Source organism: Chelonoidis abingdonii, chromosome 6 (assembly GCF_003597395.2).
Source record: "Chelonoidis abingdonii isolate Lonesome George chromosome 6, CheloAbing_2.0, whole genome shotgun sequence".
Lineage (NCBI taxonomy): Eukaryota > Metazoa > Chordata > Testudines > Testudinidae > Chelonoidis > Chelonoidis abingdonii.
Genome location: NC_133774.1, coordinates 15,422,272 through 15,445,276, shown reverse-complemented (window position 1 = coordinate 15,445,276; position 23,005 = coordinate 15,422,272). Strand labels below are relative to the sequence as shown.

The 23,005-nt window shown below is 48.7% G+C and overlaps 1 protein-coding gene across 16 annotated transcripts in view; it reads right to left on the bottom strand.

Moving 5' to 3' along the window:
* Nucleotides 1-23,005, bottom strand: part of CTIF (cap binding complex dependent translation initiation factor) — a 345,954-nt gene that overhangs the window by 152,591 nt on the left and 170,358 nt on the right. For all 16 annotated transcript variants that reach the window (XR_012656063.1, XR_012656062.1, XM_075066845.1 and 13 more), the window contains one exon: nucleotides 18,105-18,181. Coding sequence is in view for 14 of the 16 variants with exons in the window: in XM_075066845.1 (XP_074922946.1) it covers nucleotides 18,105-18,181 (77 nt within the window). In the remaining 2 variants the exon portion in view is untranslated. The remainder of the gene's footprint in view (nucleotides 1-18,104; nucleotides 18,182-23,005) is intronic.

The window sequence follows — 23,005 nt, the reverse complement described above, 5'->3', positions numbered from 1 at the left end:
CCCCGCCTCCCGGAGCACTGCTTTACCGCGTTATATCCAAATTTGTGTTATATTGGGTGGCGTTATATCGAGGTAGCAGTGTATCTGGCATTAACTCTGTTGCCTTAGCCCAGCCCCTACTGTGAGGGAAACCACTAAGAAAAGATAGACCATTCTCCGCCATGAAATCAATGCTATCCCCTCCGTGCCCCCACTTGTTCAGTTCCACAGAGATGCAAGTGGTAGTTCCCTGAGAAGCTCTTCTGTAGAGAAGATGCTGGGAGGGCAGACTACAAGGGGGAGAGATGGTGGGAAAGTAGGAAGGATTTCAACTTTGATAGACTTTTAACCATCTTTTGTAGTAGGTAAATCTGACAGGGTGATCTCAGGAGCGCCGGCAGCCTTTCTGGCGCCCTAGGTGGCAGAAGGTCCCGCCCCCAAAACGGCGGCCCCAACAGAGGCAGTGGAAAATCCTGCCCCTGAAATACCACAGACGACCACGGCGGCCGGATGTTCAGCCTCTGCGGTCGCCATCCCCCAAATGTCAGTGCCCTAGGAGACCGCCTAGGTCGCCTAATGGATTGCGCTGGCCCAGGGTAATCTGCAAACTCAAGAGTGGACATTATACTGAGTGCACTTGAGAGCCAGGCTGAAATTGCATCCACCTGCTGACTAATTTATTTTTAAATAGATGAATAAAATAAACTCATCGTTAGTCTTTAAATTGTCGTCATCATCATGATATGGGTAGACAACTAGAGATGCTGTTTGGGGTGATCAAAGTTTCATGCAAGGCTAGGCTAAGAGGGGCAACACGAACTACTGAAAGTCCGCCTCACATACATTTGCTTGGCTGTCCCTGCTCTGCTGCCCCACAATGCATTATGCAACCAAAGAAACACTTCTGCTGACTTGCAATTGGTTGGTTTGTTTCTTAAATAATAAACGGTGCCTTCAAAGATTTTTTTGAAAAATATTGGGCCAAATTCATGGCCCAAGTCCCCAGTGACACCAAGTCAGCCTAAAATCTCTGCCCCATGAGAAGACTTTGAACTGCTGGGGAGAGCAGAGACCAGGGCAACTGACAAATGTGCTGATTTGGCTCATCTTTCCAGGTGGCCTCCATCCTCTGGACCCCCAGATGCAGTTTAATGCTGCCCCATCCTTGTGAAGGCAGCTGCAGTACTACCATCCGCCTTGCTCCGAGGGCAAACCCCTCCTCATGTACAGTTGCCGCTAAGGATGCAAAACTGCATCCCCCAGGCAAGTCATATCCAGCATGTAATAACCATTCCATTTTATCATTTGGCATATCAAATCACATTTAAGACTGCAATTCCCGCTTCCATTGAAATCAATGGCAGAACGTTCTCCCCTTGCATACTCTTCCATTGACATGACAGCTTTGTGAAACTAAAACCAGAGAGGAAAAAAGGCAATAAAAATGGTACCTAAGAAAAGTTTCCCCATCGGTAAAATGGGAAGAACAATACTTCCCTCCTACTCTTATCTGTCACTTCTATTCAGATTGTAAGATCTTTGGGGACAGGACTGTCATTCACAGTTTGTTCCTCCAACATGTAGCACAACAAAACCCTCTCTGACCTGGCTAAGGCCTCTAGATGTTACCACAACATAGACCTACATTATGTAGAAAGACGACCACTACCCATGTTAAAAGAACATTCTTTAGGTCAAAGTCAAGGCCAGTTCTAAGGTTGCCTGCGCAACCTTAATCCTGCTCCCCTGTGCATCCATCCTGTTCATGGAAAGAGGCAGGATTCTGTGGAAAAAAACAGTGTGAGACCACGTTATTAAAGACTGTGAGGGATGCACAAGGGGGAGAAAATCATAAATATGGCATTTCCCAACTTTTGAAAAAAATGAGAAAGCAGAGGGAAAAGTATTTTCAACTTTTGCCACCATTTTTCTCTGGAGAAACAAACGGGAGAAAGTTATACTTTTAAAAAGTGAGAGAAAGAGGGCTTTTTTCCAAAAATGTCAACATTTTGAAAATTCTGTTCCAAATGGAGGTGAAAAACGAAAGATTTTGAGAAAAATGTATTTTTTCTATGAAAATAAGTGTATTCATTATCAAACCACCCCCTCTCAATTTTTTGACAATGTTTTTGACAAGTTGTAATGTCCAGTTTACTAGTCTGGCACACTGACAATATTTTCTTAAGGAATGCAAGAGAAAGAAAATGATATTTTTTTAAACAGGTTGTAACTCAGTCAAACCTGGATGACACTTCCTGCGACAAAAAATAAAGAGTCATATTGCTAGTCCTAGGGCTTTGTCTCTGCCAAATTTCATGGCTGCGATTAATGGAGGAGTAAGAGCATCTCAAAAAAAGGCTGCAACAATCTTTTCTAATAGTGTTAGACAAAGTCTATATATGGGTTGCTATCAGCTCCCCCTATTCAAAAACAACCTTGAAGGTTAAAAATATCTTGCATAGCGGGGCCAGAAGAATCCTTGGATTTGTGAAATAAACATTAATCCATTGTGTCCAGAGTGCAAAACTGGACTTAGAATTCCAAGTACAAGTTTGATAACTTCCTCCTAATAGTCATTTATCAACATGACAGAAAACCCCCACCACATAATTTGTCATCTTTGCTCAAGCAAGGCAGGCAGCAGACAGGAACAGCAGGCAGCATGCCAGTCAGAGTGGAGGGAAGTTGCATAGCACCTGCATGCAATATGCCTGGCTCTGGCAGGTGCTATTCACTTTCAAGAGGAGTGAAATTCACACAGATAAGAGCAGAATTTAAACCAGACAACCAAAAAACAAAGCAGCTCATGCCAGGGTTGTGGGTCCATGCTCATTTCTAACAGAATCTTTTTTCCACATTTCCTCTTACATGTTCCAATTCCCAAAGACATCACTGTCCAGGGCCAGATTAACACAGGGGCATTAGGGGCTTCAGTCCTGGGCCCCAGGCTAAGGGGGGCCCCAGCACAGCAGGGCTCAATCAGGCTGCCTGCATGTCATGGCCCCACACCGCTCCCAGAGATGGCCGGCTGCTGGCATGTCACAGTGGGCCCTGTAGGAAGGAGGGGAGGGCGCAGCTCTGCACGCTGCCCCTACCCCCAGCAATGTCCCAGCAGCTCCTATTGGTCACTTGCAGCCTTGGCAGTGCACGGAGACAGGCAGTGACGTGACAGCAGTGGGCCACTTCCAGGAGCAGCGTGGGGCCACGGCATGCAGGCAGGCAGCCTGCCTGAGCCCTGCTAAGCCGTGGGCCAGGAGCCACCTGTGGTAAATGCCTCCCGGCCGGAGCCTACACATCACCCGCCCTCCTGAACCCCAACCCCCTGCCCAAGGTCAGAATCCCCTCCTGAATCAAATTCCCTCCCAGACGCTGCACCCCCTCCTGCACTCCAACTCTCTGTTCCAGGTCAGAATCTCTTCCTGTACCAAACTCCCTCCCAAAGCCCACACCCGTCACCCCTCCTGCACTCAAACTCCCTCCCAGAGCCCACACCCCTCACCCCTCCTGCACTCAAACTCCCCCCCAGAAAGAAATATAACAGCTGTCCTAAGATAAGAAGTAGGCTATTTTGAATTAACTATATTCTACATGTTTTAAGACTGAAATGTAACCACAGAATGGCTTTATGTTAATTAAAAGGCAAGTTTAGTATAGCGTTAATAGCCTTGATGCCATAACAGTGATTGTTTTGTTTTAAATTAGGAAAAAGACTTATACACGGAGGCCCCACAAAATCTAATAGCCCCGGGCCCATAGGAGAGTTAATCCGACCCTGTCACTGTCCCCGCTTCCAAGTCCTTCTCTTAAGGGCTCACTGAAGTCAATGACACAGTTTTATCTGATTTTGGTTCAAGCCGTTAGACTTTTGTTTCTACTATGACATCCATCAAAATGATCTAACCCAAGCATTACAAATCATTCCTTCTTTTGAGCTTCCCAAGGTGTCCTGCCTTCTCTATTTCTGTCTACGAGGCTGTTAACTCCTGACCTTCATTTTATGTTTTGAACAGCGCAAAGCAGACATGGTTGGTGTTTAATGGAGCAAATCCAGCCCACTTTCCTCACGCCAAGTAGCCACACTTACGCAGTGGAGCTGTGCGCCCCATTCTAAGGCCCCAAGAGTAAAGCTGTTGTAGGTGTCACACAGCTTTTACATTGTATTAAAATAAAAGAAATGGCAGAATGGGCATGAAATGCTTTCTCAGCTGACCCAGACAACTTTCACAAGCCAGACTCAGGTGGGTTTGAGAGGGGACTGTGGGCTTGATTTTGCAAGGCTGGGTCTTTCTGTATCTGGACAATGTTTAATGCAGAGGCCCAGAGCTCCCAACCGTTTCACTGGCAATAAAATGCCTCCTCTAGTGGTCATGCAGCAAACAGATATTAATACCACCAAGTGCAGCTATACCACCAGTGGAATGAATCTTATATCCGTCAACACAATTCCTTTAATGCACAGCAATAAAGTGTGAATACCTTTGCAACCAGTTCTATGTTTCAATACAACCCGTACGTTTAAACTATAAACAGTTTGATTAAATGAGATTTTAAAAAAAATTCCCATTGTACCATGTTTTTCACATAAAATAACCATTTTGAGACCCCACTTACTGCAAATCAATTTTATAGAGGGAGCGCTCTTTTGGGGCATCATAAGCAGCATTAAAATGACAGGCAGCAAAGCCTTCCATTATTTTCTGTGATCGTCATAAACAGATAGCTAAGGGTTAATGTTTCTTTTACCTGTAAAGGGTTAACAAAGGGAACCAAACACCTGACCAGAGGACCAATCAGGAAACCGGATTTTTCAAAGCTCAGGGAGGAGGGAAATTTTTGAGGTCTGTGTCTTTGTCTGGCTCTCCAGCTTATGAGAGGGATTTTTCTATCTGCCTAAGCTTCCTAATCTTAGTCTTCAACGTTGTAAGTACAAAGGTGAAGGAAACAATAGGCCGTTATGGTTTTTTTGTATTTACATTGTTGTAGTTGCTGGGATTTGTTAAATTGTTATCTTTTTGAATATGGCTGTATATCATATTTTTCTTTTCAAGGTAATGACCCTGGTGTATTGTCAACTGATGCAGAGATCTATGATTCATGTGTTTTTTTCTTTCTGTTTTATATAAAAGTTTCTTTTTAAGACTTGTTTGAGTTATTCTCTCTGGTAGGCTAAGGAACGAAGGGAAGGAAATTCTCTTTGTGTTAGATCTACGAGGGTAAAGCTCTGCAGCCACCAGGAATTGGTGGGAGGGGAAGAGAGATAGAATCATTTCTGTTTCCTTGATCTTGGCCATGTTCTTTTGTGGAAGAGAAAGATGCTCTTTGGGTTGTGGATGTAAAGAGGTTGCATCATAACTCTTCCAGGTTAGCCCAGAGAGAAATTGCTGGTGGAGGACCAGAGGGAGAAGGAAGTGGGATTATTTCCCTTGTGGTAAGACTCAGGGATTCGAGTCTTTGCGGTTCCCGCAGAAGGGTTTGGGGAGACCAGAGGGAGCCAAAACCCTGGAATTTTTGGCTGGTGGCAGCGAGATCAAATCTAAGCTGGTAATTAAGCTTAGAGGGGTTCATGCAGGCACCCAGATTTCTGGACGCTAAGGTCTAGATTTGGGAATGCTTATGATAGTGATACACTGTGAAGTGAGAAGGTTCCAGAGTGTATAGGCTGTTTATATGAAGCAGCTGACAGCACCAGTCTAGCCATGTAGTGGGAGAGGGTTGCCGGCCAGCCATCAAAGTCTGGAGGATTATCCAAGGTCTCTCAGTCTAAAGAGTTTGCTGAAAGATGTTTGGTGGGAGAACTGATTAAGTTTCACTTGTTCCCTGCCCTCCATTTGACCATGTTGCTTCTGCGCTCATGACTAATTACTGCATAAACTCCGATAGAGGGCAAACCTATTGAAGACAGTCGTCCCCTTCAGGCGGGCCCCATTGACTGCAGGAGTTCCATTCAGACCGCAAGCAGGTCTCAAATAGAGCAGTATAGAGTAATACTCCAGATCAAAAGGGGAACACGATAGGCCCAGGCAACAAAGTAAACACAAGGATGCTCTGGTATCTAGTTATCTATGGCTGGGACTATAACCAGGCATAAGCCAGGCATATTGGGACTACGACCAATAAGACAGGCATATTGCAGGCAGTGCTATGCAACTTGTCCTTCAGAAGCCAGCACAAAAAACTGCTCTCCCTCCCAGTCTCCTCTCCACTCAGCGTTCTCTCTCCTTTTAGCCACCCCCTCTACGCCTCACAGCTCTTGCAGGTGAAGCAAAGTGGGGATGACAGAGGACACTGCAGCTCATTAACCCTTCCTGGCTAGTGTGGAGTTTGTACTGACTTCACATCCTCTTAGGTCAGGGGTGGGCAAAGTTTTTAGCCTGAGGGCCACATCTGGGTGAGGAAATTGCATGCAGGGCCATGAGGTTGGGGTGCAGGAGGGAGTGCAGTGTGCAGGAAGGGGCTCAGCGCAAGGAGTTGGGGGCTCAGGACAGGGGGTTGGGGTGCAGAGTGTGAGAGGTGTACCAGGGTAGGGGCTTGGGGTACAGGAGGGGGTGCAGAGTGCAGGAGGGGGCTCAGGGGAGAGAGTTGGGGTTCAGGAGGGGTAAAGGGTGCAGGAAGGGCTCAGGGCAGAGGACTGGGGGTGCAGGAGGGATGTGGAGTGCAGGAGGGGGCTCAGGGTAGAGGGTTGGGGAGTCAGCCTCCCTGCTTGCCCGAGCCCCACACCGCTCCTGAAAGTGGCCAGCATGTCTGGCAGTAGCTCCTGGAGGTGGGGTGGGGTGGGCAGTTCCGCCATGCACTGCCCTCGCCTGTGGATACCGCCCCCAAAGCTCTCATTGGCCCCGGTTCCCCATTCCCAGACAATGGGAGCTGCAGGGGACAGTGCCTGCAGACAAGGGCAGCACAGAGCTCTCCCCCTCCCCCAGGGGCCAGAGGGACGTGGTGCTGGCTGCTTCCGGGAGCAGCAAGGGGCCAGGGCAGGCAGGGAGCCTGCCTTAGCCCCACTGTGCAATAGGGCTGGCAATCCCACGCGAGGGATTAAAAGCCCTGATGGGCCGGATTCAGCGTATGAGCCGTAGTTTGCCCTCACCTGTCTTAGGCAGTTGTTTCAAACATTTTAAAATTAAGATTGAAAATGTTCTTTCCAAATTCCAGAGCACTGTCGGTCAGAAGCTCTCAAGAAGTGCTTTACTAATACTGAAGGACTGAGCTTCTCAGTCTCCATGCTCAGAAAGCATTATCCCCTTTGCAGGAGGGGAAACTGAGGTTCAGAGAGGTTAACAGAAAACTGATGGCAGAGCTCAGAAAGGAGCTCAGAACTCCAGGTTCCCCAGTCATGCATTGTGAACATAAAACCTACCCCAATCTAATCCATCTAGGTATTTCTATGCACCATCAGATCATTTCCCCAAGGGTGCACTGCCTGCCTCCCAGGAAGCAGTTTTTCTGTCCAATGAGCAGCTAGAAGTTTGGCCTGAAATAACTTCTAATAAACCCCACCTCCCTGAGCCTATACTCCCACCAGCTAGTATCAAGTTAGTCCTCCAGCAAGTAGGTTCTTAATACACTTTTTAAGTGTTGGTCTTAAGGGATGCACTATAGAACATGTCCCATAAATGCAATAGTCTTATTACAAAGTTGCCTTCTTTCTATAAGGATTGGGGGAAGAATCAGATTCAGTGTAACAGAAAAAGGGATGGGACAAGACATTAGGAACTAGAGGGGACGGGCTAAATCACACCCCTTATGAATCATAATCTCATTCCCTAAGGTCACGAACCAAAAAGTCTTGTGTGGCTACCAGACTGTGGGATGGTGTACTTTGCAGAGGGTCACAGGATGGCAGCACTTGAGAGTTCATTCACTCTTTCAAGCATTTGGCATATTTGTTTTTTTAAAAGGGCTGAAATGAACTGTTGTCTCTCCCCCAAGTCGATCTGACTCCCATGTTGCGTTATCGACTGAAATTTGAAGTGTCTCAGTGGATTCCTTGCCTTTGTCCTAATCCAGCATACATGGTCCATGGCTCTGTTGCTCTAGCATGAACAACATACATTATGAATGTCTTTGTAATTCACAGGTTACCAGATCGTCTGTTGGGATATTTATCACAGTCCCTTTGGAAAACCCTCAGACTAGTCTGCATATATTAGCTATACTTTATCTCGCTATGTGATCTTCCAACATCAACCCAAGGCAGTTTCCTCTGCTCTCTGTTTTCGTAATCTGTGGGGAGGATGGCAGAATGCCCTCAGGGGAGCTAAATGCTTGTTTGTTGACAGTATATAATGGTAACCTGAACACAGCAGGAGGACAAAGGAACACCTATAACGTGATTCTTTCACAACTACACAATGGGCTAGATCCAGGGATGGGGAACCTCTGGCCCAGATCTGGCCTCCTGCTTAATTTCATCTGCCCCGTGGCAAGTCTCTGTGCTCACCCCATTGCAGGTGGAAGCTAGGGTGCCAGGCCAGTTGGTTGGCTGTCCCAGAGGCCATGAGGCGTAGGGGCAATCAGGGAAGCTCAGAGTTCGTATGTCCCTACCCCTGCCTGCAAGTGCTGCCCCTCAGCTCCCATTGGCCACATTGTGTCCACTTCCGGGAGCAGTGCAGGGCAGGATGGGGGGAAGCCAGCCTTAGCCCCGTTGTGCTGCTGACTAGGAGCTGCCTGAGGGAAGCGGTGCCCGGCGGGGGCCCACATCCCTCATCCCCTCTTACACCCCAGCCCTGAGCCCCTGCCCACCTCCCAATCCCCTCCCACAGCCCACACCGCCATCCCAACCCCCCGCCCAAGGTTGAAACCCCCTCTCGCCACCTAACACCCTCTCAAAGCCTGCACCCCCACCTCGAACCCACTGCCCCAGCCATGAACCCCCTGCTGCCCCAACCTAGAGCCCCCTCCTGCACCTTGAACTTCTCATTTCTCACCCCACCCTGGAGCCTAGGGGAAGCCCGCAACCTCCGTGCCCCGCCCCCACACAAGGCTGTGTGTGGCCCACGACTGATTTTTTTTGTGGGTCAGTGGCCCCTGAACAGCTGTAAGTACAGGTAACAGAAATATCACCATTTCAAAGGCTTCCTTAACAGGGATGACTTACAGTAATGCTAAATGTTTCCCATCCAGAGAGAAGAGTCCTGAGCTGCGAGAAGCCTTCAGAAAGATACAAACACACACACACACACACACACACACACAGGGCTCTCACATCAGTTTTACACAGACATAGCCTCATTGATTTTAGCACAGTTACCCTTGATTTACATAGGTGTAACAGAAGGAAAATCAGGCCCACATTCTGATTTATAGAGGCCCAATTTATTTCAGTCCCACTCACATAGCAACAATTGTGCTGGAGGGACCCAGCCATATGGTTATACGTGCCCTAGTTCAACCACTTGTTCTGCTCAGTACAGGAATTAGTGGCTGAAATTCTGTGACCTGTGTTATGCACAAGGCCCTACGTTTTGGGTATTTACTAACTTTCTCCAAAAAATTCCCAGGTTTTGAAAAAGCCAATTTGGGTTTGATCAATTTTAACTTGAATTGTGGCTTTTTGGGGACCTCTGCCCACTGCTCACTGTGAGTACCAGGCACCCTCCATCCCCACTCCTGCCCTCCATATTCACACAACACTTTGGAAAATCCAGGCCCAGGTTTCTACCGTATAACAAGATTAACTCAGTAGCTTGGTACAGCAGGTGTCCTTCGCAGTGAACACTTTATACCGTACACAGGATATGACTATCCTCAGTTATGCAAACCTTTGTCACTTCTTGGCTTCATTACAGCAATAAGATACACCTGGGCACAAAACCTTCAGAACACAGGAAACTAGTACAGAATGGTGCAGCACGTCTCCTCAGCAACACAGGCTACAGTGAGCACATCACACCTGTCCTCCGCTCTCTATGCTGGCTTTCCATAGACTTTCTAAGCAAGTTCAAGGTCTTGGTCTTTATCTTCAAAGCGCTCTGCAGCCTGGGTCCAGGATACTTAAAAGACTCAGCGGTTTGAGTATTGGCCTGCTAAACCCAGGGTTGTGAGTTCAATCCTTGAGGGGGCCACTTAGGGATCTGGGGCAAAAATTTGTCTGGGGATTGGTCCTGCTTTGAGCAGGGGGTTGGACTAGATGACCTCCTGAGGCCCGGCCCTTCCAATCCTGATAGTCTATGATAAAACTCCAGGATGAAGACCACGGCTGACAACTTTCCTCCTCTGGCCCAGTGGAACTCTCAACAATAAGAGTAAAGCTTGTTTGTGCAGGAGACAGAACTTTCCCCAGGCCTGGTCTGAGACTGTGGAATGAACTCCACCAGGTTCTAAGGACCATCACAAACCTAACCCCTTTCCTTTTCAAGCACAAGGCACATTTCTTTGACCTTGCCTTCTCTAATAGTGCACACACTTCTCCCTCTGGAGAGAGGATGGGAGAACAACGACAGATGTGAAGCCATGTTGTTTAATGGGCTTCCAGAAGATGTTCTGGTACTACAATAAAGAGGTCAGTATAAACACGTATGCTGAATAGAACAGAACCAAAAAACCCCCCAGGAATTGAAAATACTACCTGTGTGTGCAACATGAACAAGTTAAGATGAACCCCTGTATTTCCTGATTGGTTTTTAGTAACTGTGCAAACTAATTACTTATTAATTTAAATTATTTATTATTAAATTGTATTTATTATTTTAAATCTATATAAATAAAATTAAATAATGATGCCTATCCAAGGCTTTAGGTGCTCTAGTATTGTAGGGGACTGCGAAAGACTGTGTCACGGCCTAGCTAGGGTATTTCTGCTTTCTCAGCGGCCTTGTGAAAAGCCCCTGCTTGCTAAGTGGCCGGTCATTGTAGGACACGGCATGCCAGTTATAACTTGCTTTTAACTGGTTAAAACCAGTTTGTATGGCCTTAGGCCAAACGGCGGACATAGCCTGTGGGAAGTCCCTTCTTGAATATGTATGAGTTGCTTTGTATTGTGTATATATAGCTGTATGCTCCCAGTCCAACCCAGGCCGAGCTGAGGTTCAGTGCTGGGTTCCCTGCCTCCGTGATAGCAACGCCAGAAGTCCCCATTGCGGGTGTGTCACTTTACTTTCATTAAAGCCAATAACTCACGGTGTGTGTGGGCCTTGTTCTTGCAGAGCACTCTGGGTAGGCCCGTAGTCTCCCACGAATGTTACAAGTATTATGATACAATAAATACAATTACATTCAATCTCAGCAGCTTTAAAATGACAGGCTCCACAGGCTAGCCAGCTAGCCACCTATTCCCCTTTGGTTACGTCTATACTGCAGTTGTACTCCCAGGGCTCAGGCTGTGGGGCTGTAAAGTTGCAGTGTAGGTGTTTAGGCCCGGAGCCTGAACTTTGGGATGCCACAAGGTGGGGGGCAAGTCCCAGAGCCCAGGCTCAAGCCCGAGCCCAAACTTCTACCTTACAATTTTACAGCCCCAAAGCCCGAGCCCTGCAAGCCTCAGTCAACTGTCACGGGTCAGTTGTGGGTGTTTAACTGAAGCATAGACATGCCCTTCATTATCTAGGACGCCCACACTCAGCCCTCTCCAAAAATCCTCTCAAACAGATTCTTTTGCAGCATGCCCAGAAAGACACCAAATTCAGACTCTCTCAGACTAAGGTGGGGGGACAAGTTCTGCAGTCTCAACACCCTCACAGAGAACATCCCACCAGTCACCTCCTCTCTTTCATAAAAAGGGGGATCCAGCTCGGTAGACCAGCTGACCGCAGCTGAGACTGTATGGTACAGAGAGGGGGCAGTCTGTCAGGTTCGGGTGGTCCCATGCCACCCAAGGATTTATTAGGCCATAAAAGACGGTTACTCACCTTTGTAACTGTTGTTCTTCAAGATGTGTTGCTCATATCCATTCCAGTAGGTGTGTGCGCGCCACGTGCACGTTCGTTGGAGATTTTTTACCCTAGCAACACTCGGTGGGTCGGCAGGGGGCCCCCTGGAGTGGCGCCGCTATGGCGCCGGATACATACCCCTGCCGGCCCCGCCGCTCCTCAGTTCCTTCTTGCCGGCTACTCCGACAGTGGGGAAGGAGGGCGGGTGTGGAATGGATATGAGCAACACATCTCGAAGAACAACAGTTACAAAGGTGAGTAACCGTCTTTTCTTCTTCGAGTGCTTGCTCATATCCATTCCAGTTAGGTGATTCCCAAGCCTTACCTAGGCGGTGGGGTCGGAGCGAGACGTTAAGGAATGTAAGATCGCTGAGCCAAAGGCGGCATTGTCTCAACTGCTCGACCAACGCATAGTGAGATGCAAAAGTATGTACGGACGACCAGGTAGCTGCGCGGCATATTTCCTGGATGGGAACGTGGGCCAGGAAAGCGGCGGACAAGGCTTGAGCCCGAGTAGAGTGGGCGATGAGATGGCCAATCGGGACGCGGGCCAAGTCGTAGCACGTCCGGATACAGGACGTTACCCATGATGAGAGTCTCTGGGAAGAGGTAGGCATACCTTTCATACGCTCTGCTACCACTATAAATAGTTGGGGCGAACGTCTGAAAAGTTTTGTCCTCTGAATGTAAAAGGCAAGGGCCCGGCGGACATCCAGGGAATGTAGCTGTTGGTCCCTGCGCGATGCGTGCGGCTTCGGGAAGAAGACCGGTAGAAAAATGTCTTGATTAATGTGGAAGGCAGAGACCACCTTGGGAAGGAAAGCCGGGTGTGGTCGTAGCTGTACCTTGTCCTTGTGGAAGATTGTATACGGGGAGTCAACAATCAAAGCATGGAGCTCTGATACTCGTCTGGACGAGGTGATAGCGATGAGGAAGGCCGTCTTCCAGGACAGGTACAGCAGCGAGCAAGTGGCTAATGGCTCAAAGGGAGGGGCCGTGAGCCTAATTAGTACAAGGTTGAGATCCCAGGTAGGGGAAGAGAGCTTAACCGGAGGGTAGAGTCATTCCAAGCCCTTAAGGAACCTCGAAACTATCGGGTGAGAGAAGGTGGAACGGCCCGACTCCCCAGGATGGAAGGTGGAGATTGCAGCCAGATGCACCCTTATCGAAGAGAGCGCCAGCCCTTGCTCCTTGAGGTACCATAAGTAGTCCAAGACAATAGGGACTGATACGGCTTCAGGAATAAGGTTACGCTGTGTACACCAATGGGAGAACCGCTTCCACTTCGCGAGATATGTCGCCCACATGGAAGGCTTTCTGCTTCCCAGGAGGACCTGTTGAACCGGGGTGGAGCAGCGCAACTCAGATTGGTTTAACCAGACAGCAGCCACGCTGTCAGGTGTAAGGACTGAAGGTCCGGCTGGTGAAGTCTGCCGAAGTCCTGCGTTATAAGATCCGGGCAGAGTGGCAGTGGTATCGGATCCGTTAGGGATAGGTCGAGCAGCATGGTGTACCAATGCTGCCTCGGCCACGCCGGAGCGATCAGGATCAGCCTGGCTCTGGCCCTGCGGAGCTTGAGCAGGACTCTGTGGACTAGGAGAAAGGGTGGAAAAGCATAGAGTAGACTCCCTTTCCAGGGGATTAGGAATGCGTCCGAGAGTGAGCCCGGGGAGCGACCCTGCAGGGAGCAGAACCCCTGGCATTTCCTGTTCTCCCTGGAGGCAAAGAGGTCTATCTGGGGAAAGCCCCACTTCCGGAAAGGAGGATGTCCGGACGGATGGACCATTCGTGGGACAGGAAGGACCTGCTCAGGTGATCCGCGAGAGAGTTCCGGACTCCCGGGAAAAAGGAGGCTACCAGGTCTATCGAGTGGGCTATACAGAAGTCCCACAGTCGCATCGCCTCTTGGCAAAGGGGGGAAGACCGTGTCCCTCCTTGCTTGTTTATGTAATACATGGCCGTTGTGTTGTCCGTGAAAATAGCAACACAACGGCCATGTAGATGATGCAGGAAGGTCTGGCACACCAGTCGGACCGCTCTCAGTTCACGGACATTGATGTGAAGGTCCAGCTCTTGAAAGGACCAAAGGCCCTAGGTGCGAAGGTGCCCTAAGTGCGCACCCCAGCTGAGAGAGGAACCGTCTGTTGTCAGAGACACCGAGGGCTGTGGCGGATGGAATGGGCGACCGGCACACACTAGAGAGGGCGTCAGCCACCAGTTGAGGGAGCCCAGCACATTTGGTGGGATCGTGATTATCATGTCCAAGGCATCCCTGCGTGGACGATAGACCGAGGCGAGCCAAGTCTGAAGAGGGCGCAAGCGGAGTCTTGCGTGCTTTGTCACGAAAGTGCACGCAGCCATGTGACCGAGTAGGGCGAGGGTGGTGCGGACAGAGGTTGTTGGGAAGCTTTGCAGTCGCTGAATGAGGGAGACTATAGACTGAAACCTCTGTGGAGGTAAACTGGCTGTCGCAAGATTGGAGTCCAGCATGGCCCCTATGAACTCTATCTTCTGCGTAGGAAGCAGAATGGATTTGTCTAGATTGATAATCAGCCTAGACGGGTGAACAGGTCCTTGATGACGTTTACACGTGCGGTAACCTGAGCCTCGGAGGCCCCTCGAATAAGCCAGTCGTCAAGATATGGGAAAACATGTATTCGACGACGGCAGAGGTAAACGGCAACTACCGCCATACATTTCGTGAATACTCGAGGGGCCGAGGAGAGGCCAAAGGGGAGGACCGCAAATTGGTAGTGTTGACAGTTCACCACAAAGCGTAGGTACCTCCTGTGCGGAGAGTAAATCGCGATGTGGAAATATGCGTCCCTCATGTCGAGAGCAGCGTACCAATCTCCGGGATCCAGGGAAGGGATGATGTTTCGCAGGGACACCATGCGGAACTTGAACTTCCTGATGAATTTGTTCAGTGCTCGCAGGTCCAGGATGGTCTGGAGGCCCCCTTTCGCCTTGGGAATTAGGAAGTATCTGGAATAGAACCCTCTGCCCCTTAAGTCCTCTGGGACCTCCTCTATAGCTCCCATCGCAAGGAGCCTCGAAACCTCGGGCAGAAGGAGTTGCTCGTGAGAGAGGTCCCTGAAGAGGGACAGGGAGGGAGAGTGGGAAGGAGGGATCGAAACAAACTGAAGATGGTAGCCACACTCCACCGTGCGGAGGACCCAGCGGTCCGATGTTAGCTGGGACCATGCAGGGAGGAATGCGGCAAGGCGGTTGGCTAACTGAAAAGGATCCTGGGAGGTAACTGGTACAATGCTCTCAGGCGCACCCTCAAAAGTTTGGCTTCGGTCCCGCCAGTGGCTTGGTGGGGCCGGAGCTGTTATCCCCGAGGTCCAGATTGTCGTCTGCAAGAGGTACGGCCTCTCCTTCTGGAGAAGTCCGGTCTCGGTCGAGGCGGGGGGTGGGGCGTTGAGGTTGGGACCAGAAGGATCGTCTCTGAGTCTGCGGCGTATGCATTCCCAGCGAACGCATGATTACGCGATTGTCCTTCAGACTCTGAAGCCGAGGGTCCGTCTTCTGGGAATAGAGGCCCTGGCCGTCAAAGGGTAGGTCCTGTATAGTATACTGCAGTTCAGGTGGCAGACCTGACGCCTGCAGCCATGATATATGTTGCATGGCAATCCCAGAGGCGACACTTCTAGCTGCTGAATCAGCAGCATCTAGTGAGGCCTGGAGGGAGGTCCATGCAACTTTTTTCCCTTCCTCCAGGAGAGCTGAGAATTCCTGGCGGGAGTCCTGCGGGACGAGCTCTATAAACTTCCCTACTGCCTCCCAGGTGTTATAGTTGTATCTACTCAGGAGGGCTTGCTGGTTCGCCACCGAGTTGGAGGCCTCCCACGGAGTAGATCTTTCTTCTCAACAAATCCATGTGCCTGGCCTCCCTCGATTTAGGCGCAGGGGCTTGTTGGCCATGGCGTTCCCGTTCGTTGACGGACTGAACCACTAACGAACAAGGAGGAGGGAGCACATACAGGTACTCGTACCCCTTGAATGGAACCATATACTTTCGTTCAACCCCTCTGGCTGTAGGTGGTATGGATGCCGGGGTTTGCCAGATTGTATCTGCCCGAGCCTGTATGGAGCGAATGAAAGGAAGGGCCACCCTTGTTGGAGCCTCCGTCGACAATATGCTGACAACCGGGTCGTCTACCTCAGGAACTTCCTACACAGGTAAGTTGATGTTGAGAGCAACGCAGCCCAGGAGGTCCTGGTGTGACCTGAGGTCGATTGGAAGCGGTCCAGATGTAGCCGTCCCCGCCACCGCCTCATCCGTGGAGGAGGAGGAAGAAACCCTGGGGACCAGGGGGTCTTGGAGCGACTCCTGGTCCTGTGGAACGTCCTGAGGCGGCTCTTGTGGGTCTGTGACATGGGTTAGGGATTCTTCGATACCCGCCAGGGGAGGTCTGCTCACCGTGGTCTCTTGCGCCCGATGTTCGGAAGGGCCGGAGCGCGGTGGTAGATATGGGTCACCTTGGCTCTGGTGGTAGGCCCAAGGTGTCCAAAAAGGCCACTGATGAGGACCTTGCTGGTTGTCCGAATCCCCGTATGAAGCAGTTTCTGCATGGGAGGAGATCGACAGTTGACGAGACAGCCATGGTGGGGCGGAGACCGTTTGATGGGGCGGGGCGGCCATGGTGGGGCGGAGACCTGCATCCAGTGGAACCGTCCTTATGCAGTGCCGGAGAGTGGTACTGAGAGTCCTGACGGTGCAGAGAGTGCGACCGGGACCTGCGACCAGCGCGGTGCCAGGAGGTCGACCGGTGCCAGGAATTGTCGTGCCGAGATCGGCTGCGAGAAGTGCGGTGCCACGAATGATGTCAAGATCAGGAGCGGTGCCGGTAGTATCTGGACGGCAACCGGGACCTCGAGCGGTGCCGCGAGTACGACCGGTACTTCCATGGGGAACGGTACCGGGACTGCGAGCGGCCGCGGGAGCGGGATCGATGGCGGGACCGGGAGCGTCTGCAGGACCTGGACCGGGACCGGGACTGACGAAGTTCCTTGGGACTGGGAGAAGAAGGCCTCACGAGGGCCGGCTTGCCTATGGACTGAGGGACCCGCACCGGCGGTGCCAGGGGTCGAGGCAGCTCAGGCTCCATCAAGGCGATCAGGTCCCGTGCCGCGGAGAACGTCTCCGGAGTGAAGGGCACAATAAGCTCAACCATGGCTCGCGCCAGGGAGCTGGTAGGCACCGGACTCAACGACTCTTGCGAGGCCGGAATCAACGGTGCGGAGGACGTCGGTGCCGTGGCAGATGACAGTGCCGGGCGGTCCGACTTGGCTAAGCGCTCGGACTGCGGTGTGGATATAGCAGCCGCAGGAGGCTTGCGCTTCTTGCTCCGAGGTGAGAGCGAGCGGTGCCGGGCGGAAGCTTGGGCCGGTGATGGCTGGTGACTTGGAGCCTTCGCTGTTGGGGTGCGCTCAGGTGCCGAGGAGGCACTTGTTCCCGGTGCCGCTGACGGTGCCGAGGACGGGGGAGTCAATGCTGCCTCCATCAGTAGCTGTTTCAGGCGAACGTCCCGCTCTTTTTTAGTCCGGGGCTTGAACGCCTTACAGATGCAGCACTTATCTGTAAGATGAGACTCACCCAAGCACTTAAGACAGGAGTCGTGAGGGTCTCCTGTGGGCATCGGCCTACAACAGGCTGCGCACGGTTTGAAGCCCGGTGAGCCGGGCATGGGCCCGGTACCGGGGAAGGGGAAGGGGCTAACCCCCGATCCCTTTAAACTATCTACAAAAACTACTACAGAACTAATAACTAAATACTAACTACAATTGAAAATTTCGAACTACATACACAATTACAAGAGAAACGAGCGAATCGCTAGGGAGGTGGAGATCAGCTAAGCTGCGCTCCACAGTTCCAACGACCGACACAGGCGGTAAGAAGGAACTGAGGAGCGGCGGGGCCAGCAGGGGTATATATCTGGCACCATAGCGGCGCCACTCCAGGGGGCGCCCTGCCGGCCTACTGAGTGTTGCTAGGGTAAAAAATCTCTGATGAACGTGCACGTGCGAGCACACACCTATCTGGAATAGATATGAGCAAGCACTCGAAGAAGAACCAACACTTTAATCTCCACCAGGAAGTCAGTGTAGACTATGGAGCCCTGGTATCATAATGTAGTATTTTGCATTTCATCAATATTTCAGATAAACACAATATCATTGAAAAACATTCAAAGAGGTAGGGAGAAGAGATGCAGGATGGGTAACAGAAGGTCAAAGACGCTTTGAACAGGTCTCTCCTACCTCCGGTCGTTTCTCCTTCTTCTGAATAGTTTTTTGGTGTGTGCAATTTCAGCTTCCTGTGGCAATGGATGATAACCCTGGTTAAAAGAGGAGAAAAAAGGCGACTGTGAATTCTGAGATCTATGAGGCATTGATGTTTAAATAGTTGGTACTGGGTTCTAGTCCCACTGTGTTGATGTAGGTAAACTACATGTTGCTCCTTAGAGAGACACAGTGGGTGAAGTAGAAGAGCTCTGTGTGTATCGAAAGCTTGTCTCTCTAACCAACAGAAACTGGTCCAGTATAAGATATTACCTCACCCACCTTGTCTCTCTAATATCCTGGGACCAATACAGCTACAGCTACCCTGCATGCATTGCTCCTTGTCTATCCTACACAACATGAAAATCAGTAGCACAGATTAAACTTTATAAATGCATCTCTCCCTCAGCTTGCAAGATCTGTAAAACAGGCATCATGACAACTACCTCAGGGCAGTTCTGTGGGTTAGCTAATCTGAAGCCATCTGAAACTCTCAGATGAATAGTGTTATACAACGTAAACAGGATTATTATTAACGGCACCTGGTATCTGTTTTACAGGGAATTCAGGCACTCATGCCACTGAAATGTCATTTGCAATAAGGGTGCTGCTTTATTTCCATTACAAACCATCCACACTTTTTTTTTTTCCTAAACTCAGCAGTAAAAATTTACAACAACACTTATTTGGAAAGATAAGGACCAAAATTTAGCTGACGGAGCATTAAAGTGGGAGTCAGCAGGAACGTCACATCGTGTGCAGCTTCATGTCCACCTCCCATCCCCACAACTTCATTCTCATATTAGGGTTTATCAGAGGACAGCAATACTCTATGCTTTGTGCTATAATATACTCCCTGTATATTTCTGTGATCAGTTACCTCATACACAAACCGCAGCCGCTATATACTACAAAGCAAGAGAGACTATCACCCTCGTAACTTCGTTACAGAACCTACTATCTAGGATGACTAGTTAGGGAGACTGTGTTGCCTAGAAACCATGGTGCCTAGAAATCAGAACAAGCCCACTGTGAGAGTCAGAACACTCTTGGCTTCTATTCCTGGCACCCCATTTATTCACTGTTTTAGCACAGGTAAGTCAATAAATAAATCACATACTTAGTGCTTAAAAGGCATTTTCCATCCTCATGGTACTTTACCATTATTAATTAACCTGTACTACACCTCTCTCATATAGCGGCATAATATCCCCATTTTACAGATGGGGAAACAATGAAAAGTGATTTGCCCAGCCAAGTTAGTGAAAGAGCTGGGATTAGAACCCAGGCTCCTGGCTCCCAATTCTGTCCCCTATCCATCAGACTATGTTGTGTTCGCTGAGACTCAGTTTACCCATCTGATAAATGGGGATGCTTTTACTTACTTTCATCCTATGGGTGTTGTGAGGCTTCACTGATGCTCAGAAAGAGTTTTGAGGTTCTTAGATGAAAGGCACTATATAAGTGCAAAGTATTATTTATTTTCTTGGATCTATGAAGCCATGATAACCACCAAAGGCAGTAAAAATCTTTTATTTATGCACTACAGTACTTCCCAGGCTGGCAGTAAAAGCGCTGTAAAAACCACTCTTTATATTTCCATAACAATCCATCTTCTCCTCTGGGTTACAGTCTCTGCCTCAAAGCTAATGAATCACCACATGAGAGAGGCCACCAGAAAGTGGCATGCATCTGAGGAGGAGAGAGTATGTTTGAGCATGTAACAGTTCTTTGTTACACTGGCAAAAAAACAGAACACACCTAGCACAGTTTCGAAAGTTCCCTCTCTCCCAACACCTCAGTTAAAGTTATTGTAATGGCTACTACAGTGAACTCTAATAGCAGCAACATCACTTCAAGATCCTTGTGGGAGATGCTACAGAAGTGCAAAGGTCTTTATGAACATTAATGAATTTGGCCTCACAACCTGCCTGTGAGCTAGGCAAGCATCATAGCTTCAGACATTTTAAGACCAGAAAGGAGTGTTATGCAAGTGCTCAGACTTGATCATCAAAACACAGTCCAGAGAATTTCATCAAATGGTTTCTGCATGAAGCCTATAACTTTTGGTTGAGCTAGAATACATTTTTTAGAAAGACATCCTAACCTGATCTGAAGACTTCATATGATGAAGAATCTATCACAGCCGTAGGTAAATTGTTCCAAAAGTTTACACTTTTTTTGAGTTTGCCTAGCTTCAATTTCCAGCCTTAGGATCATGTTAAGCGTCCATCTGCTAGATTAAAGAGTCCTCTGCTACCTGAAATCTACTCCCTGTGTAGGAATGGCTCATGTGCAAGTCATTTCTGGACCTTCTCCTTCACCATTTTACATATGGGGAAAGTGATGCACAGAGAGATTACACGACTCAGCCCAGGTGCCACAAAATTTGTGGAAGATCCAGGACTAGAAACAGTTTTCCCAATTCCCTATTATGTATTTAACCACAAGACCTTCTCTCTGCTCTTGAAATCCATATCAAGATGCCCACACGTTACAGTCTCTGCTACAACATATAAGCAGTGACAATATGTGTTACTGAAACCCAAGAGGAGATGACACTGTATTCGTTTTCAAGCAGATTAATCTTGGAGCATCCAATGGGGCTATTGAGTAGTTCAGCAAAGTAGAACATGGTGTTCTGCAGTAACTTGCTGTAAGGCCATTCACCTGGCATCATAAATACTGTTCCGTTCATGCTTGCTGGATCTTGTCTCACAATTCTACACAAAACACCACTGACTAAGGAAAAGATACTAGAGTACTAAGCTACTTTGCTGAACAACCCTGTAGTAATCCAGTGCAGGAAAATTTGAGGTCATTACACACGGAATTTTTTAAAACTAAAGTGAATGCATGCAAACAGTTAATAGTCTTTTCTGGCAAGCACAAGGACCCGCAAACCAATTTCTGCAGGATTTAAGCTTTCATTAAATCTCTACAACTCCAGCCATTCCAAATGTAAACTCAGCATAAACTGATGTCTCCCTCCTCACACAGGAGCCCTGCTGTTGCTCAAAACTTTGCCAAGCAGCAGCAGAGCAAAATTAACAGAACTGCTTATAAGCATGGCATGTGGAAGACAGAACAGTTACATCTGAGGGAATCTTCTACTCAGATGGGGCCTGCAAGGGACCTGGATGTGTCCAGACAGGAGAAAATTCTATGTCTCTATCAGGAAGTTAGGAATCCCCCTTTTCCATGGGGCACAGCTCCCTTTTTCTAAACCCAATCATGAGACTTTTATGTTTTCTTGGGGAGTGGGAGAGAGGAAGTCACCAGCCCTTGACTGTACCTATTTTGGGGTTCTAGCAGAGCTAATTTTGGGGAAAGAAAGTCTACAATGGGGGGCAGGCTAATTTAAAAAAATGGCAGAAGCTGCTCAGAGAACTGGAATGTTAGAGTAATTCTTGGACAGATGGTTAGAGTAATTCTTGGACTGAAGCTCGTTGTAAACTAAAAGCCTAGGGAAGAGGGGTGGCAGCTTTTGAGTGACATTTTAGGGTAATTAACCAGATCCAGAAAGGGAGCAGTACTGTGAAGACAGCAGGTGTGATGGCTTGTTTGATATGAGATAGGAAGGTAAACTGAGGCAGTAGATGGGCCTGAGGCTGGACTGGGTGAACCACTGCTATGCGCAGCTACATGCATATGCAGGGGCAAACACACATACACTTCTTGCTGTCTGTACTTTAACCACTTAATACATTTATTTTAACAATTCTTAACCTCCTTTTGCCCCACCCATAAGAATCGAGAAACAGGGCAGCTCTCTTTGTTGCCACAGAACCATTTACATACAAAGTTCCATAGAAAGAACAAATAAAAATCTTTCAAGAACATGCTGACATTCTGCAGCAGCCTCGGAACCTGCCTCCCCTCGCCCCCGCCACCCCACAGAAAACCACCCTCCATTGGGCACTGTCAGACTCATGAACTTATTAACCCAGGTTTCCCTGGTTACTCATCTAGGAAAGACTTAATGAAGTGGGGCTGGGAACCTGAGGAGAGAGGTTATATTTAAAGCCACTCTTACAGCATGAGCTGTTACAGTATTTGCAGGTTTCATGTTCCGTAACATCTGCATGGGAAATTATACAAACTCAACCACTCCTTCTGTCCATTTCACTTGTTAAATCATAGGAAGGAAAACAGAATAAGCCAATTATGCCATCATGAAGTTAACATAGCCTGCCTGGCCCCAGGGGTCCAGGCAAGGGACTCCTAAAAGCGACGTCCTTACCAATTAAATGGTCTCAACCCAGCCATATCTGATCACCATCCCCGATCTGGCTTCTCAAAAACTCGTGTAAATTTATTCTGTGGTGGATAATTTCGAAGAGGTGTATCAGGGATATTGCGGATCTGGCTGAAATGTAAGGAGCTGCAAATGCTCAAATGTTGTCACTTTGCCCCTCTGCTGTTAGGGTCCATTTTATTCATTATGGTTTTCAGATGTGCATTTGCCTGCAGAAAAGAGCTGCCTCTGTTGTTTTTTTGTTTTTTACGGATGTTGTCTTTTCACAACAAATACTTAGAGAATTATGCAAAAGGATGGTAAATTAACCAAGTAGCATCTTAGTTTAAAATAGCCAGGTTGGAGCAAGGACTGCAGCAAAGAGCAAGAGAAACAGTAGGGTTTGTCGGCAAAAATAATGGGTGCTGAAAAATCGTTTGGCATTACCAAGGTATTATTGGATGTGAGCTTTATCTCAGTGAGATTTTTACCACTGTCCTGCCCATGCAAAGAAACATCTCGCCCTTCAGCTTATCCTAAAGAAATGGCTGCAGAAGGCTTGAAATGAACAGGTGGGTTATGAAATCTACAGTAGATTCTAGTAGTTTGGCCCCATTTTATTGTATGCAAACCTCGGGTGTCT